Here is a 17,492-nt window from a genome sequence, read left to right on the forward strand (position 1 = left end):
TGTTTTGAATAGCAGCAACCAAAGGATGCATTAATAGGCCATAAAACAGGCTGTACATGAAGATAAACTTGGAGATGGGTGTGCATTTACGCCTCGTGACCCTTGAAATCAGCTTATTGGCTTCAGGGACATCAGTGTGGTGCTCTGTTGCTCATGCAGCAAAGATAGTTAAATTTCACTTTAAAAAGTATCTGTAACGATGCCTTTACGGCGTAGTTTGGTATATTGGCAGTTAATCTACGTGTCATGTTTGATCATCTTCCATTTCCCCCTCTCTCTTGGTTTGCAGGAGTGAGTCTGTGTCTGCAACGCTGGATGTACTGACCGCTTGCCTCGGACTGAAGAGGACTCGCTCTGCTTTGGAATATGGTGCCTAACTTCTGCATCCCAGTACTCACTGTGCCAGCAGCCATCCTCTGCTGCCTGATGCTGCCTTCAGCAGGAGCGGACAGTAAGTAACACGCTCGGGTTTGGGCAGCTTGAGTATACCTTGCAGAATTTCATTTTAAGAATTATTAAACCTTTTTGGTTTGTACTGGAAACACTAAGAGAGCTAAGGGACAACTACCCCCACACCCACACCCCACACCCCCCTCCAGTCTCTTCTTTCCCAGCGAGCGCATTGCAGATAAAAACAGGATGCGCGTGAAAAGGGGCACAAGCAGAACTAAAAAAGACTGACAAAATTTATTCAGGCGCAGGAAGAATTTCTGTAGTAGCTGCAAGATCAAAACCTGACAGTTTGATTTCTAACACGTAGAGATGAGTAAAGAAAATTGGGGGCGGAGGAAGAAAGAAGTATTGGGGTCACAGTAATCCCTGTTACTTTTTCCTTGTTCTTTTGCCAGCTCTCGTAATTTGTGTAGCACTGAGACATCTCTCCTGAGTCAGCAGGCGACTGAGAGCTGTTGGGGAAGAGGGTGCGAGTTTTTACCTTCTGGTGTAGCTCTCCTACACCTCTATTTCAGCAGAATTGGAGTAGAATGTTTCCTTGTGGTCGTGCTTTAAGCTGTTGTGTCCATGCCTGTTGTCCTGGCAGTCTTGCAGAGCTGCTGTGGCTGGCTTTGGGTAGCCCCATCCAGGTCAAGGAGAAAAATGTGCACAAAAATGCTGTTGTGGACAGGCAAGAGGCGAGAAACATGGCTAATATTAGCCTACTGAAAATACTTTTTAGTAGGAATGCCTCATGGAATGAGTTATACAGAGAGCAGGAAACCTCGTGGCTTTTTTGCACGGTACTGGTTTTCATAAATCGTGTATTTGTTAGGCTATCCCCAAGTATTTATGCATCCCACCTCCCCTTTTTTTTTTTTTTTTTTAACCTGTAACCAGTTTTTCAGTGTCCAAACATCTGCACACTCATCACAGGCTCTGGCTGTTGTGAATACTCCCTGCCTTTGAAAGCACCCAGGCCTCCTGGGACGCTTGAGCTGGAGCAGAGGTGACCATGATGCACCTTCTGAGCTGCTGGCAGTCATCTGCTTCTCACTGCAGCCTTAGTTACCAGGCTTATAATTAGTGTAATTTTGTGAAAGTTGAAGAGGAGATCTTGATTCATGTTGGTAGTAGCCTGGCTGAATGGAGAAAACATTTTGGGGGAGGGGGGTCCTAAATGTTCTTGACTGATGGGAAGGAGTAAATTTAGAGAAGCTGGAGAGAAGAGTGAAGGAGGGATGTGAAGAAACATACCAGTTCATTGGGTTTGTTGCCATTAGGGATGACTTGCACAGACAGCAGATTAGTGTGTAGTCTGTCTGAGTCTGAGCTGCCCAGTTAAACTGGGAGCAGCAACTGTCTCCTTCCTCAGCTTTCTTCACTGTCTGCTGGAGCTGCTGCAAGGTGCTTATATTCAGGTCACTTTCTCTACACACTGTAGCCCATTTTGGGACCTGGCACAGAGAAATACGTGTCTAATGTTCTGAAATGTATAAAAATTCCCTGAGGTTCATTATCTTTATCCTGGCTCCTGCAAAGCAGAGTGGCGTCACTCCATCAGGTGTGAGGAAGCTGGTGGAGCTTGAGATGTCCTAGGACAGTTCTTGGCTTGAGGATAACTTGCAGTAGATGTGGTTTGCTGATTTTGTGGAACACTTCCACATGCTTAAATTTAACAAAATTGGCTCTGTTTCGCAGGCCCAGATCCAAATATTGGTGTCTCAGTTGTGGAATGCTTCTGTGCTGAGAAGCAAGCCTATCTGTATGTGTGCCTTTTCCTCTGGCTCAGACGAACTCTGAATTACTTTTTGCTAATCTGGAAGGCAGGTCTGGAGGGCAGCGACCTTTTAACCACCACAGCCACCACGGATTAACCGAGGGTTTCCTAGGATGGAAAGTGTTGCTCTGTGTATTTTAGCAATTTAGAGTTTTTCTACTATCTCGCCCACTGGATCTTGCCCCCGACTCTTGAGGGGCTGGGACCTGTGTGAAAGGGCCTGCTCTGTGCCTCTGCAGGGGGGCAAAATATTACCCCAAACCCCGTGCTTTTCATGTCCTTCCATCAGTGATGCAGTAGTGAATCTGGCACTGGGGAGTCCTGATTGAGGACAGCAGCGGAGGACAAGGGGAAGGTGTGACAGTGTATGCACACCGGAGCTTCCTGTTGAAGGTAGAGAGGGATGCTGTGAAAGGAGCACCCTGTATGCACATTCCTGAGTTTCTTGGTCCCCAGAGCATCCTGTTGGCTTCAGTCAAAAGTGTGTTTACTTACACGGGTTATGGGTGCTGCCAAGATGTCACTGTGATTCTTCCTTTTCCCCGTTGCAGCGCTGCTTGGCGACAGTGGAGGGATGGGCAGCCTCTGGATCTGCAAAGCATTCCTGCATTTCCCCAGTTAAAAGCAGCAGGATAATGAGAGCAGGGTTATCCCTGGAATTCCTGGAGTCAGCCCCCAAAATTGCTTGTTACAGGAGCAGGGAAGGAGTGCAGGGGGAGGGCTGTGCTGCATTCCTGGCAGCAGCGTGTCGGTGGCTGAGTGTTCAGGGAGCACCCGCAGCTGGGTCTTCCCTACCTTCCCCACCTGTGCTTTGGAGCTTCTGTTGTTGTAACACATTTCAGCGTTGCTGCCCTAGCTTCCTGACAATTAGGCAGCTGGCAGATAGCTGGATGTTAACACCTGAGATAAAACAGATTGAATATGCATCGCCCGGCGAAACCTCTCCTGGAACTGGGTTTCTGGGAGCTGTGAATAATGTCAGCCATGAGGAATTGAAGGGGCACCCAAGGGTTAAACTGTGTGGCAGTGTCAGAAAAAGAGAGAGGCTCGCTGAGTGCCTCCCTGGCAGCAGGACCAGAGTGGTGGTTTCCTGGCCACTCTGGTGGGGTGCTGAGAGGAGAAGGTGAGTGGGAAGGGGCACTCGTGCGGTGAACGGTGGATACAGAAGTGCTAATTTGGCAGAAAGCTCTTCCAAATCCTCCCCAGCTTTTACAGACTGCAGTAAGAAATTATTAAATTTTCTCTGTGATCTGACTGTGTTTCTGTCAGGGTGACCCTAATTCCATTAGAGCAGCTCTGAGCTGATTCAGGATGGCTGTTTTACCCATTCTCCCTCAGCTTGCTTGTGTGGGTTTTTTTATGCACTCTGTGCTTCCCTGCCTGTCAGCTTCTGATTGTGCATGGGAAAAATGGCTTTGCAGATTTCATTTAATGTTCAGTGCAATTGTCAACTAAAAGATGCTTTTTTTCAGCTTTTGAAAATGTCATTTACTCTAATGAAATAAAAAAAAAATCCTCTCTCATAACAAAAATGCAGAGAAAACAGGAAAAAAAATCAATACTGTCATCAGAAATCATCAGCAATGTGTTTTGTTGTTGGCTTGGTTTTTTAAAACCTGTCCTGGGCACAGGTTTCGTTAGCCAAAGGGAGAGACTAGGTGACCCATCCAAAGCCTTTTCTAACCACAATATATCTTGGTTTGTCTCCTAGGGAGTTTCAAAGGGCTTAAGGAATAAAACCGCTTCCAAAGTGACCTTGTAGAAGGGAAGAACTAAGGCAAAATTAGGCCAACTACCTGTGAATTGATATGTGGTAAACAAACAATTTGCACCTTTTGATTTCTAAAGGTGGAGCAAGCTTGGCTGAGGGAATGGATGAAACCTGCATCAGTGAGCTGGTGGTGGTGGTGAAGGCAAGGCTCTGGCTCCCACCACCTCTGGTCAGAAAGGACTGCGAGTCTGAAGTGTCTCAGGGCTGCCCTGCCACTTGTTGCTTTATATCCAAAAGATGGGCACTCTTGCATCAGTTTCTGCTTCCAGCTTTCCTGTTTGCTTGCCTGTCCCCAAACCCTGCGTGTAGTCATCATGTGTAATTGATGTGATCGGATCCAGGTTATTGCAGCACAGGTAAATACTAATTTTCTGCAATCCTGCCTTGACCAGCTTGACATGTTCCATCAGTGAAAAGAACATGGAAAATATTGTTTAGGAAAACCCCTTGACCCGAGGCACTGGGGTGGCATCATTAAGGGACAGGTTGAAACATTAACCACAGTTATCGGGCAGTGTTTATTTTTGGTGTCCTTACTCATCATAAAAATAAATATATATATTTAGGTAGAAATGGATTCCACACTTCTCTGCAAAATACCTAAATGCTGCCTGCTGGTAACTGAATGTTGCAGATGTCAAGGTAGGAGGGATGCTCTGAGGACAAATGCCATGTATAGAGTAGACAACAGATCTTTCTCTGCATTTATAGCCCTTTTAGCTCCAGCACTTGCAGGAGTCACATGAATTTGTTTGGTTTGCTGCACACCACAGATCACAGCATGATCATTTGTCTTTTTTATGTATTGTTGAAGCTGACATCATTCATCAGTCAACATCAGCCGTCAGGTCAAAGGTCTGCCTAGCCCCAAATCCCTCATCCAGCGGTGGTCAGTACAAAGACCTACAGAGGATGTAAGAGCAGCGTGAACACACAGTGATCTCTTCCTGGTGCCCTCAGGGAGTGGTGGCTCCTGGACCCACAGAGGTGCTGTAGTAACTTCAGCCATTTGCTCTGATGCAGTTCTGAGGGGTCAGTCTGCAGGGATGCCTTGAGGTTTGCATGGAGACTGCGGTGTAGGGTCCAACTTTTTCCTCTTCTCCTTTTGCCTCCTCTCTGTGGCTCCGTGTTTACACCCCTTACTGCTGCTCTGCAGGGCTGAGCATTCTCACTTGCCGTTCACACCATTTGGACTCAGCAGCACAGCCAGAGTTAACTCTCCTGCCTTCACAAGGGAGTTCCTGTGTTGAAGTGTCCACGTAAATTATCCAGCACAGTGACAAATGTTGAGGGGCTGGTATATTCAATACTCGAGCTTTGAAACAGAGTGTGCTCATTGGCTTTGTGGTACAGAGAACCAGTGAAACTGCTTATAATTTCATCTTCAGTGTGGATTCACAGATTTTTAAGGCCAGCAATCTGATCAGTGCAGTCTTCTGCTCTGGCCTGCATAGCACAGGCTGTATAATTTCAGCTAGAAATTTCTGCGTCTGCTTTTAATAGCTGTGGATGAGCAAGCACGTAGCTTTTGGGAGGCTACCAAATCATAATTTGAAGACTAAATGGTAGAGAATTTACCCATCTCCTGTGTGATCTGTAAAAATGGCAAGTAGTCATTACTTCTTCAGATCTGTATTTATTTCAAACGGCGTTTATGCTTTTTTTTTTTTTTTTTTTTTGGGTTCAGACACTGGATGTTGGAACGTCTTGTCAGCTAGGCTGAAGACTTCTGCTATGTAATGAAATCTCCTGGAGAAGCAAGTTAGAATGGAGAAATTAGAGAAGCTGAAAGTTTGTCCTTTTTGTTGTAGAAAAATGGGCTGGTTTTGATTTTTCTGACAAGATATAATTTTTTATAGTTCTTCAGTAATCTTCCAGACTTCTCAGGATGTTTTTTTTAATGTCAAGGACCTTTGAATCCCTTTCTGGGACTTTGATCCCCAGGACGGAAGCTTGTATTTCATCACTGTGACTTGGCTTTTTGCTCAAGAATATCTACCTTTAAGTTCATTAAAGTGCATTTTGCTGGATCCCAGCTCATCCAGTCATCTGAGTAACTCTGTACAGGTAACCTTCCCGTGCTGTTAATAGCTGACTACCAATCTTGGTAAAGCTCACCCTTTTCTTTCCAGATATAATTGTAAGCAAGTTGCATTTATTCACAGATGTTAATCGGTTGTGGCTATTTGCAGGGGCTGCTACATGTGTTTTAAGGAGATATTTAAAATACCCTATGGTATTCCTTGTGGCATTCTTTGCAGATGGAAAGGAGTGCCAGGAAACTGATTAAATAGTACAGTTTGTTGTGCTACTGCTTGCTGCTGGTAGTACTGACGTCAGAAAGGGGAGAGGTATGAGATCTGCTGGAGCTTTCAGTGTTTTAGCTGAGCAGTTGTAAAAAGCAATGAAGTGGTAATAGGGATGCTTTTTTTTTTTTCTTTGATTATCTGTTCATTATACTGGTGCTTCAGAATGATACTGTAATATAGGATGATCAAGCTCATTTTCGTGAACAAGCAAGAGTATGAAATTTGTTTGCTTAAAATATTAGTCTTTTTGGATGGGGAACATGCCTGGTTTAAAAAGGAGTGGGGAGGAAAATAAGCATCTGTTCATGGGTGCTTTTCCTCTATTTAGCTGTCTATCTTTATGTATCAGGAGCTGAAAAGCAGTGGTGTACTCTTAATTGAATGCCGTGTTTAGTCCCTTGTGAGAATCACTACTTTGTCTGTGCCAGAGACAAATCTCATTTATTTTGTTGGTGTGAAAACACTGTAGGGTGCTTATCGAAAGTTTTAAGTCACAGAAATGTCGTTTGCCTTGCACACTTTACTGACACATGATCACCGAATTAAAGCACATTTTGTAGTGGATGATGGCTTTACATTTGTGTATGAATTGTAACCTGCAATGCCAGAGCTTGCTTTGAATGTCAGTTACGTTTGGGCTTTCTCTGATGAATCATAACATTAAGCCTTCACAAGGCTAAGGGGGTATCACATGGTACTAAAAAGAAATAATTACAGAATATATTCCATTTCACACTGTACAGGCTGGAATGAACTTGCAGTCCTGCTGTGCTTTTCAGATGGCCCTTCATTGCATGTATTACTTGTTTTCCCCCTGTTCCCCCCCCACCCCGTAATTAATAATACAATTTTGAGGAAAGTATTTTGTAAAATTGGATTGAGACACGTAGACAGTACCCGGTCAAAAATTAAAATAAATGGAAATGCCACTATTTTCCAGCTGAGATTGATTGCACACCAAGGGTGACTGTTGTGAGTTGGTGCTTTAAAGTCAGTATGTCAAGCAGAGGTTTGGACTTGGTTTGGACTTTGGCTACATGAGGTTGTTCTACTTGAGCTTAGACTGAGTTCTCTGGAAGCAGCCAGGGTCTCATTGAAAGAACCAAAATCAGTCCACTGTTGGCACTAGTTAATATTACAGACTTAAAATGAATCACACAGAGAATTCCTGCTTGCTTTTGCTGTTTTTCATGCAGGTTTTTTTTTATTTTATTTTAAATTTTATTACAACTCTTTTCTACATGTGATAACTTAGTTGGTTCACCTCAAAGATGAGGGATGTAAACCCTTGCAAGTTAATTGTCACATGAGGAGAAGACAATGACTCTTGAGCCCCTGCACTTTATTACAAGGGTGCAGAACACCCACAGTTTTCTTTGAATTAATTTTTTAGCCAGGTCCACTTCAACTGATGTGTTACTTCCGTTAAAAGTTGTTCTGAAAAGGGGTTTTAAAGAGACCAGGAAATATTCAGCAGCTTTACACATGTAAGGTTTTTTGCCCTGAAAAACTCCCATTTGTAATAACCTTTTTGAGCCTCAGCATTAGCACAGCTGTGCCTGGCAGGTGGGACTGTCCCTTTTCACCCACTTGTCAAAACCAGCTGGGGGCTCGAGTGGGTGGGAGACACCAGAGTGCTGAAAAACTCTCACTTTCATTGTGGTGTTGTCTGTAAGGCAGAGGTGGAGCTTCCTTGGTTTTCAAATTTGAAACTGAACTTCTCTCTCTGAGAGTAAATGCGAGAGTTGCTTTGCATGGGTTTCAGAAAGGATTTCAATCTCTGTGTTTAGGGAAAAAAAAGACAACTTTGAAGTGAGGTGGCTGTAGGTGTATCGTACTTACTCAATGTTTAATTTACAGCAGGGAAGATCCTTTGGAAGAACTGAATGATGAGTGGTGAGAATCTTGTTAAATGCTGAAAATGGTTAAAATACTGATATGACAAAGATTACTATGTATTTTAGTTTCATTTAGCATCAAACAGAAACTTTCAGGAGTTTCAGGATGCAAGAAAACCCTTAGGGAAGCAAAATTTTCTCGTGAGCAAATCCTTTCATGTTCCTTTAAAGGACTGGGATGCCTTGTCCTGGCACAGTGTTCTCATTCATGCCATGCTGAGTACAAAGAGTTTAGTGTGGCTCTCAGGAGGATGATGATGTAGTTCAAGGCCTGGAAACGCTCCCTTTACTCCTGTTTGATATAACAGGCAGTGGTCCTGGCTGTTGACTTGTCATTTATATACTGTATATACACTTCCAATATCCTTTTTTATGCTCTGTTACGTACAGTTTATCAGGGGTTACACAAAGTTCCTTAGTTACAACCTGTTGTTTTCAGCTTTTTATGAGTTTGTTGTATGGCTGAAATGTGCCCTGCTCGGTCTTCAGCCAGAGTTCAAGTTGGGGGGCTGCATTTGATGAGTTGGACATCGGTTTTTTCGGTTCTTTCTGCAAAAGTTGTCTTTTGAATGCTCTTAAAAACAAAGGGAGTGGAAAAATACTTTTGTACCCTTAAAGCTGACTCTGTGGGGTTATTTATAGATCTCTAGTCTAAAATGTCTGTGAAAACAACTGACCACTAAAGTGCATCTGTAGTATTGCCCAGGGAAAATGGAACCTGATTTGTGGAAGGAGTGACCCATAGAAAAATAGGCTGCTGAATAATATAAAGGGAATTTCATGCTAAATCATTAAGTAGAGGTTTCTATATTCATCCTGTAGGCCGAGCCACTCTTGCCTCAGCCTTCCAGAGATCCAGAGGTGCACAGCAGAGACCTCCAGGTCCTCCAGGGCCCAGCCTGGAATGTGGGCAGAAAGAATTAATTCACATGGACACCATGGAGTTTCTCTTCTATTGCATTTGTCTATTTCTTGAGGCAGTTGTGCAAACAGAAAGTTTTTCTTGTTGAAGTTGCTCTGTGGTTGTACTGTAGGTCACAGGGTCTTGGTCCTGTCTTTCTTGACAGTGCCTGTTGAAGGCATGGAACATTTAACATATTTAACTGCCTAAGTCTGAGGGATTTTTTTTCCTCAAATGCTAAAATACACCACTGTTCATATGACTGCAGAGTTCTGTGCCCTATTTTAACAGCAGAGTACGATTTGGGGGCTTTTTTACACATTAGTACAAAATCCTTCTGTTGTTCAGTCAGCATCTGTGCAGTGTTCCACATCTTTTTCCATTACACACTCAGCCTTCTGTTGCTGATAAAGCTTTTTTTTTCTGAGACAAGTTTAGTTCAAAAAATTCTGACATTGTCTGTAACCTGTAGTATGTTGTGTGAGAAGTTTCTTGTGTAATTTTGAGGAATTTAAGTAACTCCATGTAACATATAAAGAGTTATATGTAGTCCATATGTAGTATATACCATGTGGTGTTTTCCAAGTTTGTGTCAAATTACAGATGAGACTATGAATTATTTTGTGTTACAGTAGTTGCTGGACTGGGTCAAACTCTAGGTCCATTTATCCCAAAATTGCCCCAACATAAACCTCCAGTGATGGGCAACAAATGCTCCACGTTTTAAGGAGATGGAAAAAGAAACAGCTCATGCTCTTGCCTTTTCTCTCCTCACCCAAATTAGTTCCTATTTCCTGTGTGAAATTGGAAGTTGTTCTCAGAAGCTGGACTTCTGTCTTTGCTTCTCTAAATCTTCATTAATTGCAACAAGTCTAAATATTGTTATATCCACATGGGCAAAGGAATAATGCCCAGTGTAGGTTTGTGAAGGTCAGATCAATCTAATTTCCTTTAATGACAGGATAACAGGCTTTGTGAATGGAGAAGCAGTAGATGTCATTTGTCTTTAGTAAAGCTTTCAGTGCTCCCTCATGAGACTTTTTCCTGTGAAACATCTGCTCGTAGGGTGGGTATTTGGCAGTTTGGTAGCATTCAGCATTTGCAGTAATGATCTCTCTGATAGAATAGAGAACATGCTTATTAAATTTGCAGGCAACAACAAGCTGGGAAGAGCAGCAAGCATGTTGGAGGACACCATTAGAATTCAAAATGATCTTTACAAATTGGCGAAACTGTCTGAGAGGATGCATGTCAATAAGGAAAAATGTGGATAGATGTTTGAAAATAGGAGCAATCAGCTACATAAATACAGAATGAGACAACTGCCTAGACAGCTGGTATACAGAAAAGGTCTTGCAGTGCTAATGGATCAGAAACCATAGAGGAATTAACAAAGCCATGCTGTTTTAAGAGGCACAGGCATCACAGTGATATGCAGAAATGAGGAGTACCATCTTGAAGACACATTAGATGGTCTTTCTGCTCTGCTCGCATGGGTGAGGCCTCCAGTGAAACATTTCATCTTGAGCATCCCACTGCCAGAACAGAGGGATTAATTGAGAACTCTGTTTTTCCCATCCTGTGCTAGGAGAAGGAATTATGTGCTTCAACTGCAGCTGAGAAGTTCAGGTCAGGCACTAAGCAACGCTCGCTGACATGCAGGATTGCTGGGCACGGCATTGAATTTCCGGAGGAATTTCTGGAATCTTAAATGCAAGCAGAAAGTGTTGCCCCATATGGGTTTTGAGTAGACGGTGTGATTTCTTAAATTAATGTTTCTTTGTCTTCATTTATGAGTCAGGAAAGGTACAGGCTCTCGGCTTGCCTTTTCCAGGTCTGATATTTTTATCCTGTCCTTTTTCATCCTCCTCTTAAGTGACAGTCACTCTCTTCCCTCTGACTATGGAACTTTGTGTGAAAGTGTTTTCCAGGTCCTTAGTCCTCCACAGTGCCCTTGTCTGACGTTCTAGCTGTGCTAGGGGAAAGCATGAACCTCCTTAAAATATGGAGCATTTGTTGCCCATCATTAGAGGCTTATTTTGGGGCAATTTAGGGATAAATGGACCTAGAGTTTGACCCAGTCCAGCAATTACTGTAACACAAAATAATTCATAATCTCATCTGTAACTTGACACAAACTTGGAAACCACCACATGGTATACTACATATAAGTACATATAACTCTTTATATGTTGAGTTACTTAAATTCCTCAAAATTACACAGGAAACTCCTCACACAACATACTACTCTTACAAGACCACCTGCCTAAAATATGTCTAAATGCTTATTTATGTGTATGAAAGGGAAAATGTATTAAAAATGTGTGTTTGCACAGAATGCTTTTAATGTCAGTGGTAGCAGAAGATAAGATGTGTAAGGTTTTTTTCCTTCTCCTTGTAGTAGTTATTCTTGCTATCAATAGCTGTGCATCAACCCATGGTCTGGTGAGTGGAGTCCAAGAGCTGTATGAGATGGGAGTGTCTCATGCTTCATGTTAAAAGATGATGGTTGATTTTTTGTGTGTTTGTTGTGGATAAGAAGCAGCTATTTACCCACCTAGACTTCTCCTTTCCTGGGTTTCATTAAAGAGCTACGTACTTCTTGGAAAACTTTCTCAAAAACAGATCAGAGGAGATTTGTCTTTTTAATGAATTGATTTAAATCAAGATGCAGGCCATTACACGAGTTCCTGAATTCTGGAAGCTATAGCCGTTGTGGGTTGGGGCGGGGTTTTTTTTTGCCATCAGACTTTGACTTCAAACTGCAATTATTTTTCACAGGATGAAGAATGAGTTCTGTTGCCTGTTATGAATAATAGAGTATGGTAATATCACAGCTATATATGCAAACTCTGCAGACTGGCAGCACAGCTGCTAAACGTTACGTTTTTAAAATATGTACAATCTGTTGTCAACAGAATTAAAACCAGGAACATTATATGGTTTGTTTCTGCATGAGAGTGTTTAGTAGGGAAATTTAATGACGAATTGTTCTACATTTTAATCTTTAAAAAAAAATATTTCTGAGTCTTTGAGCCCTTCTAGTGAATTGGGGAGATTCTCAAATTAAGATGTGGAATTCTGATGGCCAGCCTGACATTTCCTGAGCCTGGCTGGATACCTGATCTTGATCAGTTCTCTAACATACCTGCTCTGCCAAGCTGGAGAGGCTCACACACTCCACAGCTGAGCTTGAAGTGGTTGCACTGTAAACCTCGTTCCAATTAGAAGGTGAATCCTGCTCTGGTAGCGGAAAGTTGTTTTATTGTTCCTCTCCCCTGATATGGATGCAAGTGGAAGTGTTGAAGGGAAGTGTTATCGCCCTTGTTTTTGTAGTTTGTTGTTATCTTCCATCTTCATATACAAAAAAGTGAGAAATGCAGCATGCCCAGCTGTCTGAGAGCAAATGTGAATCGGCAAGATAAACCTTCAGGGGCTGTAATGGGCCTGACTACAGATGATCCTTCAGCACTTCATTGCTATCCTCCAGCCTGCAACCTGGTTTGAACCACAAGCAGCAGGAGAAATAAGGTGGAAATACACCAAAGAACCCATAGTAGTCCATCATTTTGATGCTGAGAAGGGATTGATGTGTACTCGGGATGTCTTCTGCTCTCCTGCTCCTGACTAGGGAGCAGGAAAATGAGGAGGGAACAACCCAGAAATGTGAGATATGAGTAAATGCGAAGAATGTAGTACATTTAAGTGTACTGTTCCTCACTAGGAAAATGCTAGAACACTCTTCTGGAGTCCTGCTGTTTTGAGAGAAGATGCAGACAAGCACTGTCCCAAAATGCCATCACTGGGGTGAGGGAGCCTGGCGCTGCTGAGCAGCTTCTTGGGTGTTCCTGTGCTCCATTCCTCTCACCTGCAAAAAGAAATGCCAGCATTAGCAGATCTCTGATTGTGTCTGTGCTGGCAGAGGGTCCCAGGACTGATTTATAGCACTTGTTCAGCTTTCAGCGAGCAGCAAATGTGTTGCTTAATTATTCATGGCAGATGTATTATTGCAGGAAATTAAGACATCGAGGAAACAAGTAAAAACTATTACTGAATAGAGCTATAAACAAGGTAAGGTGGAAAGAGATGCTGGGGAACGAGATGCTAAAAAACCTTTGTGCTCAGGAACGTTTCACGCCTTCTGGAAATAATTGGTTAAATTCCCAGATATGTAAGTCATCGTTCATAGTGCATAATTAAATATTCTATTAGCTAACAAGCTGGCTTTAATTTGTTACATTTGTCATCTAAATTACACATTTGCGAACGTGTGAAACCTTCCTATGGCTTCTTTCAGCGCGTCTGCTTTTATGTAACAACACGGTTCCGTTTGCGTCTTTGGCTGTCCTCGAAAGGTTTGGCGTGTTACTTGTGCGGGACAGCTGAGGTCAGCCTTTGGCTTTCTGTACCAAAGGAACGGTTTCTGGGTTCGAGTTCCGTGTCCCTGAGCTGCTGCTGTGCCTGGAGCAGTGGTGGATGATGCTGCTGCAGAGCGAGATCCAAGGCTTGGCTGCTGGCACGAGGTTTCCATTGTTTGAAGCCGCTCTGCAGGCAGGCACGCACATCCACCCAGCTCTCTTTCAGGTGGTGCTGTAGCTTCATTCAAAGATCTGTTTGTGTGTGCTGGTGACCTGTGCCGTGATCCTGTCCTCTAACCTGTGTCTGATGCCCCACACTCATACAGAGGCCAGAGCTTTGAAGAGCACCAGCACTTTTCTTGCTCATCAGGTGGCATAGGTGGAGCCTGGAGTTCGATTGCTCCCCTGTAGGTGTAGAAATAGTTTCTCATTTATTGTTGCTCCAAGTTCCCATTGGCTTTAAACCTTGCACATTTCATGACAATTTTTCCAACATGTATTAACTGACCAAACCTTACTGAGAAGGAAGTGGTTTAAAGAAAACCCTTTCAACTTCTCTTTCTGGAATAGAGTTATTAGCTTTATTAAAAAAATTATAGGGAACATCTCTAAGTTTGTGTGTAACCTCAGGCTTCCAAGAGTTTCCATTTCATTACTGTTCATAAGCTCATTATTTTGGTACATCTGCAGTAATTTTGAAGCCCTTTACTTTATAATTTCAATTATGTAGATTGAAATGTAATGATATTAGGAGTCCTGTTATGGAGGACTCGGAGCAATTTTAAGGCAAGCAAATGGGTGATTCAGCATTGAATCACAGAGAGCGTGTCTACAGGCAGGGTTACTCCTGGAACAGTCTTTTCTGTGGTGCAGGTATTCAGAGCAGCAAAAATTCAGTCATTTCATTATACACAGTCTTTCAGATTCAGTGACAAAATAGCCTCGTGTAGTTCGTTCCTGTGACGGGAGGGGAGGTATTTGAGTCCATTTACAAAGTTCAGTCATTTGGAGGCTTTGCAGATATGGGTGGTGGAAGGAAGATAACCTCACAGGACAAGTTAAAGAGTAATTTTCCTGACTCTTGCAAACAAGGTATATGTAAAAGCACATATATGAATATAACATGTGATACAAATGGGGCAGAAAGGATCTTGCAAGAATCACACTGAATCATCGACGTCCCTAATTGTGTTTTCTGAAAGCTTGCTGTGCTGTTCACGTGCATCTCAGGATTGCCTAAACAGAGCTTTTTGCTTGCAGACCTGATCAATTGGTTCTCGAGCTGTTTAGCTTTTTAATTACTCTTGTCAAAGTGAAAATTATGTGAAAGGACTTGACTGTGCAATTAGCTGCTGAACATTTTCTGCAGCAATAGTGAGAAAACAATACTAAATCCCAGAATAGCAGTAGATACAACCATAGGAACAAATCTGCTTCAGCGAAGAAAAAGATATTCTAGTAACTAATCTGAATGGAAGATAATTTATTTCTTAAATATGCATATATTCACAGATGTGAGGAGAAAGGACTGTTTGTGTAAGAAAAGCCTGTCCCCCAGCTGAATGGCAGGTTAGTTATCACTTGCTGATTTCCCTCTGATTTGAGGGCCCTGCTCTTCACAGGCAGAGGCTGCAGCTCTGCCTGCAGTCAGGACTGAGCACGTTAGAAGAGGTGCCATCTCTTTGACCTCCAGGCTGCTGGGGGCTAAATTTTAGGATAAAAAGGGTTCACCTTTCCTGTGCTGCAGCTGTGGGAGAGCTCACGGCGTGTTTCTTCCGTGGACCGCGAGAGCCTGGTTGGTGTTCACTCGGCGATCTATAGATCATCTGCTCAGACAAATTATATCTCTCAACAGCTTCACACTAAACTAATCTGGGCATTTAAAAAATAAATAAATGAGGCAGTGTCTATAAAGAGCTCCCGTCTGGTGAAGTGGAGCGGCTGGAGCCTGATTGATGAATCCCATTTTCCAACCTGCGTGTGTGTTCGCCGTTCCCCTCGGCCGAGCTCTGTCATCCAGGACAGCCCTTGTTGAAGCACTCTGTGTGCTGGCTGGGACCACCAGTTCTTGGTGGTCAATTCTTGGCCAAGGTGCAGAAGACAGAGCTCTTGCAGGGTATCTGTACCTTGAAGTGCGTCACGGGGAGCAGCACGACCCTGTCCTGGCTCTACCACATCCAGGACCAAAGCACGGTGGAAGTGTCTGGTGCCCCTCAGAAGCGCAGCACGGATAAAACAGTGCTTTTTACAAACGAGATTGAAAACCAGGGGTTAAATTTACTGACTGTTAGTTGGCTGAGCTGGTGGAAGGGGGCCTGTGTCGCTGCGTGCCAGCTGACCGAGCTCACACACTTCTCCCGGGGACAACGGCTGAACAAATCCCGGTGCTCGCCCTCCCGTGTTTGGAAATGCTTAATAGATTTGGAGGCTCAGAATTTTAATGCAGCTCTTTGCTTTGTCGAGAGAGGTCTTTGAAGCCACTTGAGTGCTTTACTAAGCGTGTGCGCCAGATTTTAGTTTATTTGTAGTGGGGGGCGCTTGATGAGTTCTGATCTTCGTTAGGCTGCGTGCCGGAAGGTCAGTCTGCACACAGACGCACATGCCCAAAATAATTTATTCTACCGCCTTTTAAGCACCTGCTGCACGTGGATGTGTCACTAGAAAAAGAAATTGCTTCTTTTGGATAGTGAATAACAAATAAAATTTCTCCCAAGAGGCAGCATTTTTCACAAGGACTCAAGTTTCCAGGACCATACACAGGCGGGATTCTTTTCTTTTCCCAGGAGATGATGAGGTCAGATCCAGCAGTACTGAGACCATCCATTCCTTGTGGAGTTTTGAAAGCAGGTGAAAGGGCTCAGAAACCAGAGGGATACTTCTGTTGTATCTGAAGCAGAGCATCAACTTCTGCATTTGGATTCCAGCTGGAAGCAGCAAGATATGAGTAGTAGAATACGTAGCCTGGATATGTGTGTAATCTGGCTGCAGTGAAATAAAGGAAACTAGCACATTTCAAGCTTAATTGTGGGTTTTTTTGGCAAGTGGAGAATTGGAAAGTAGGTGATAGCAGGTCCTTTTTGTGTGTAATACCTGTTTAATTCAGTGCTTGAGACAGAAGGGCTTTGGCGGCGAGTGGTCCATCTGCAGGAAAGGACAGGGCTGATGTTAATTGCCAGTTTTTCTAGCTGAAGAAGCTGGGTGGAACCTGGGACTCTGGGAGGGAAAAGTCTCCTGGTTAAAGCAGCTTTTGGTGTTTCAAGAGGTTTGCATTCCAGAAGGCATGGACATGCCCCTAATTGTGAAGGGGAGTAAATTTTAAAGGAGAGTGGTAAAACCTAAACTAAACGCAGAAGATGGTGCCATTCCAGTTTACACCATGAGAGAATTTACTACTGGGACAAAACCTCATCACTTTTCAGATCACAGAAAGTTCCAGATTGTCCCTAGTGCTTGCCATTATGTGAATGTTGATGCTGAGGTGCGTATTGCATGTCCCTTGGAAGGACAGTGAAGAGATGCTCTCTGTTCTGAAACTTGGTAAGAAAATACAGAGATTGAGACTGGGCTGTGAGCGTGAAGTTTTTAAGCAGCAAAAAGGGTGAACAGGAGGGAGAAGCTGCATCCGCCTGGGGAAATTTAAATACTTTTCTCAACACGTTTGCAGGTAGATCACCTTACAGGTATGTGAGAAAGGTTTGCATTTTTGAGCCCCAAGAGGTGCTTGAGAGATGCTCCCTCCTCCCCCTTTGCTTCTTGTCATTTAACATTTTTGAAGTTCTGTGGGTAGTTATATTTTTGTCCCTGTAATAATTATTAAATTATAAATTATTTTTACAAGCAAACCCTCTTGACTGTGGATAAGCAATCTTCGTAAATTATTTGGTGGGATACTTTTGAAGTTTCTTCATTGCTTATGACAAGATGTTTCTGCTGCTGTCACTGTTGATGATTCATACCTCAAGTGAAGTGCTTAGCACTTCAGAAAACATGTAACACAGTCCTACTCAAAGTCTTATCATCTTTAAAAAAAAAAGTTTAAAAAA

General features: G+C 43.1%; 1 protein-coding gene across 17 annotated transcripts in view; it reads left to right on the top strand.

Moving 5' to 3' along the window:
- Window positions 1–287: 287 nt before the first annotated feature.
- Window positions 288–17,492, top strand: part of PTPRF (protein tyrosine phosphatase, receptor type F) — a 241,396-nt gene continuing 224,191 nt past the window's right edge. For 15 of the 17 annotated variants that reach the window (XM_027900375.1, XM_027900379.1, XM_027900376.1 and 12 more), the window contains exon 1: window positions 288–451. In XM_027900375.1, coding sequence (XP_027756176.1) covers window positions 367–451 — 85 coding nt within the window. In that variant the 5' untranslated portion in view covers window positions 288–366. The remainder of the gene's footprint in view (window positions 452–17,492) is intronic. The other 2 variants (XM_027900382.1, XM_027900383.1) reach the window with 1 other exon arrangement.

The sequence above is a fragment of the Empidonax traillii genome, unplaced genomic scaffold (assembly GCF_003031625.1).
Source record: "Empidonax traillii isolate 1590-97213 ecotype Southwest subspecies unplaced genomic scaffold, ASM303162v1 scaffold720:size321207, whole genome shotgun sequence".
Classification (NCBI taxonomy): Eukaryota; Metazoa; Chordata; class Aves; order Passeriformes; family Tyrannidae; genus Empidonax; species Empidonax traillii.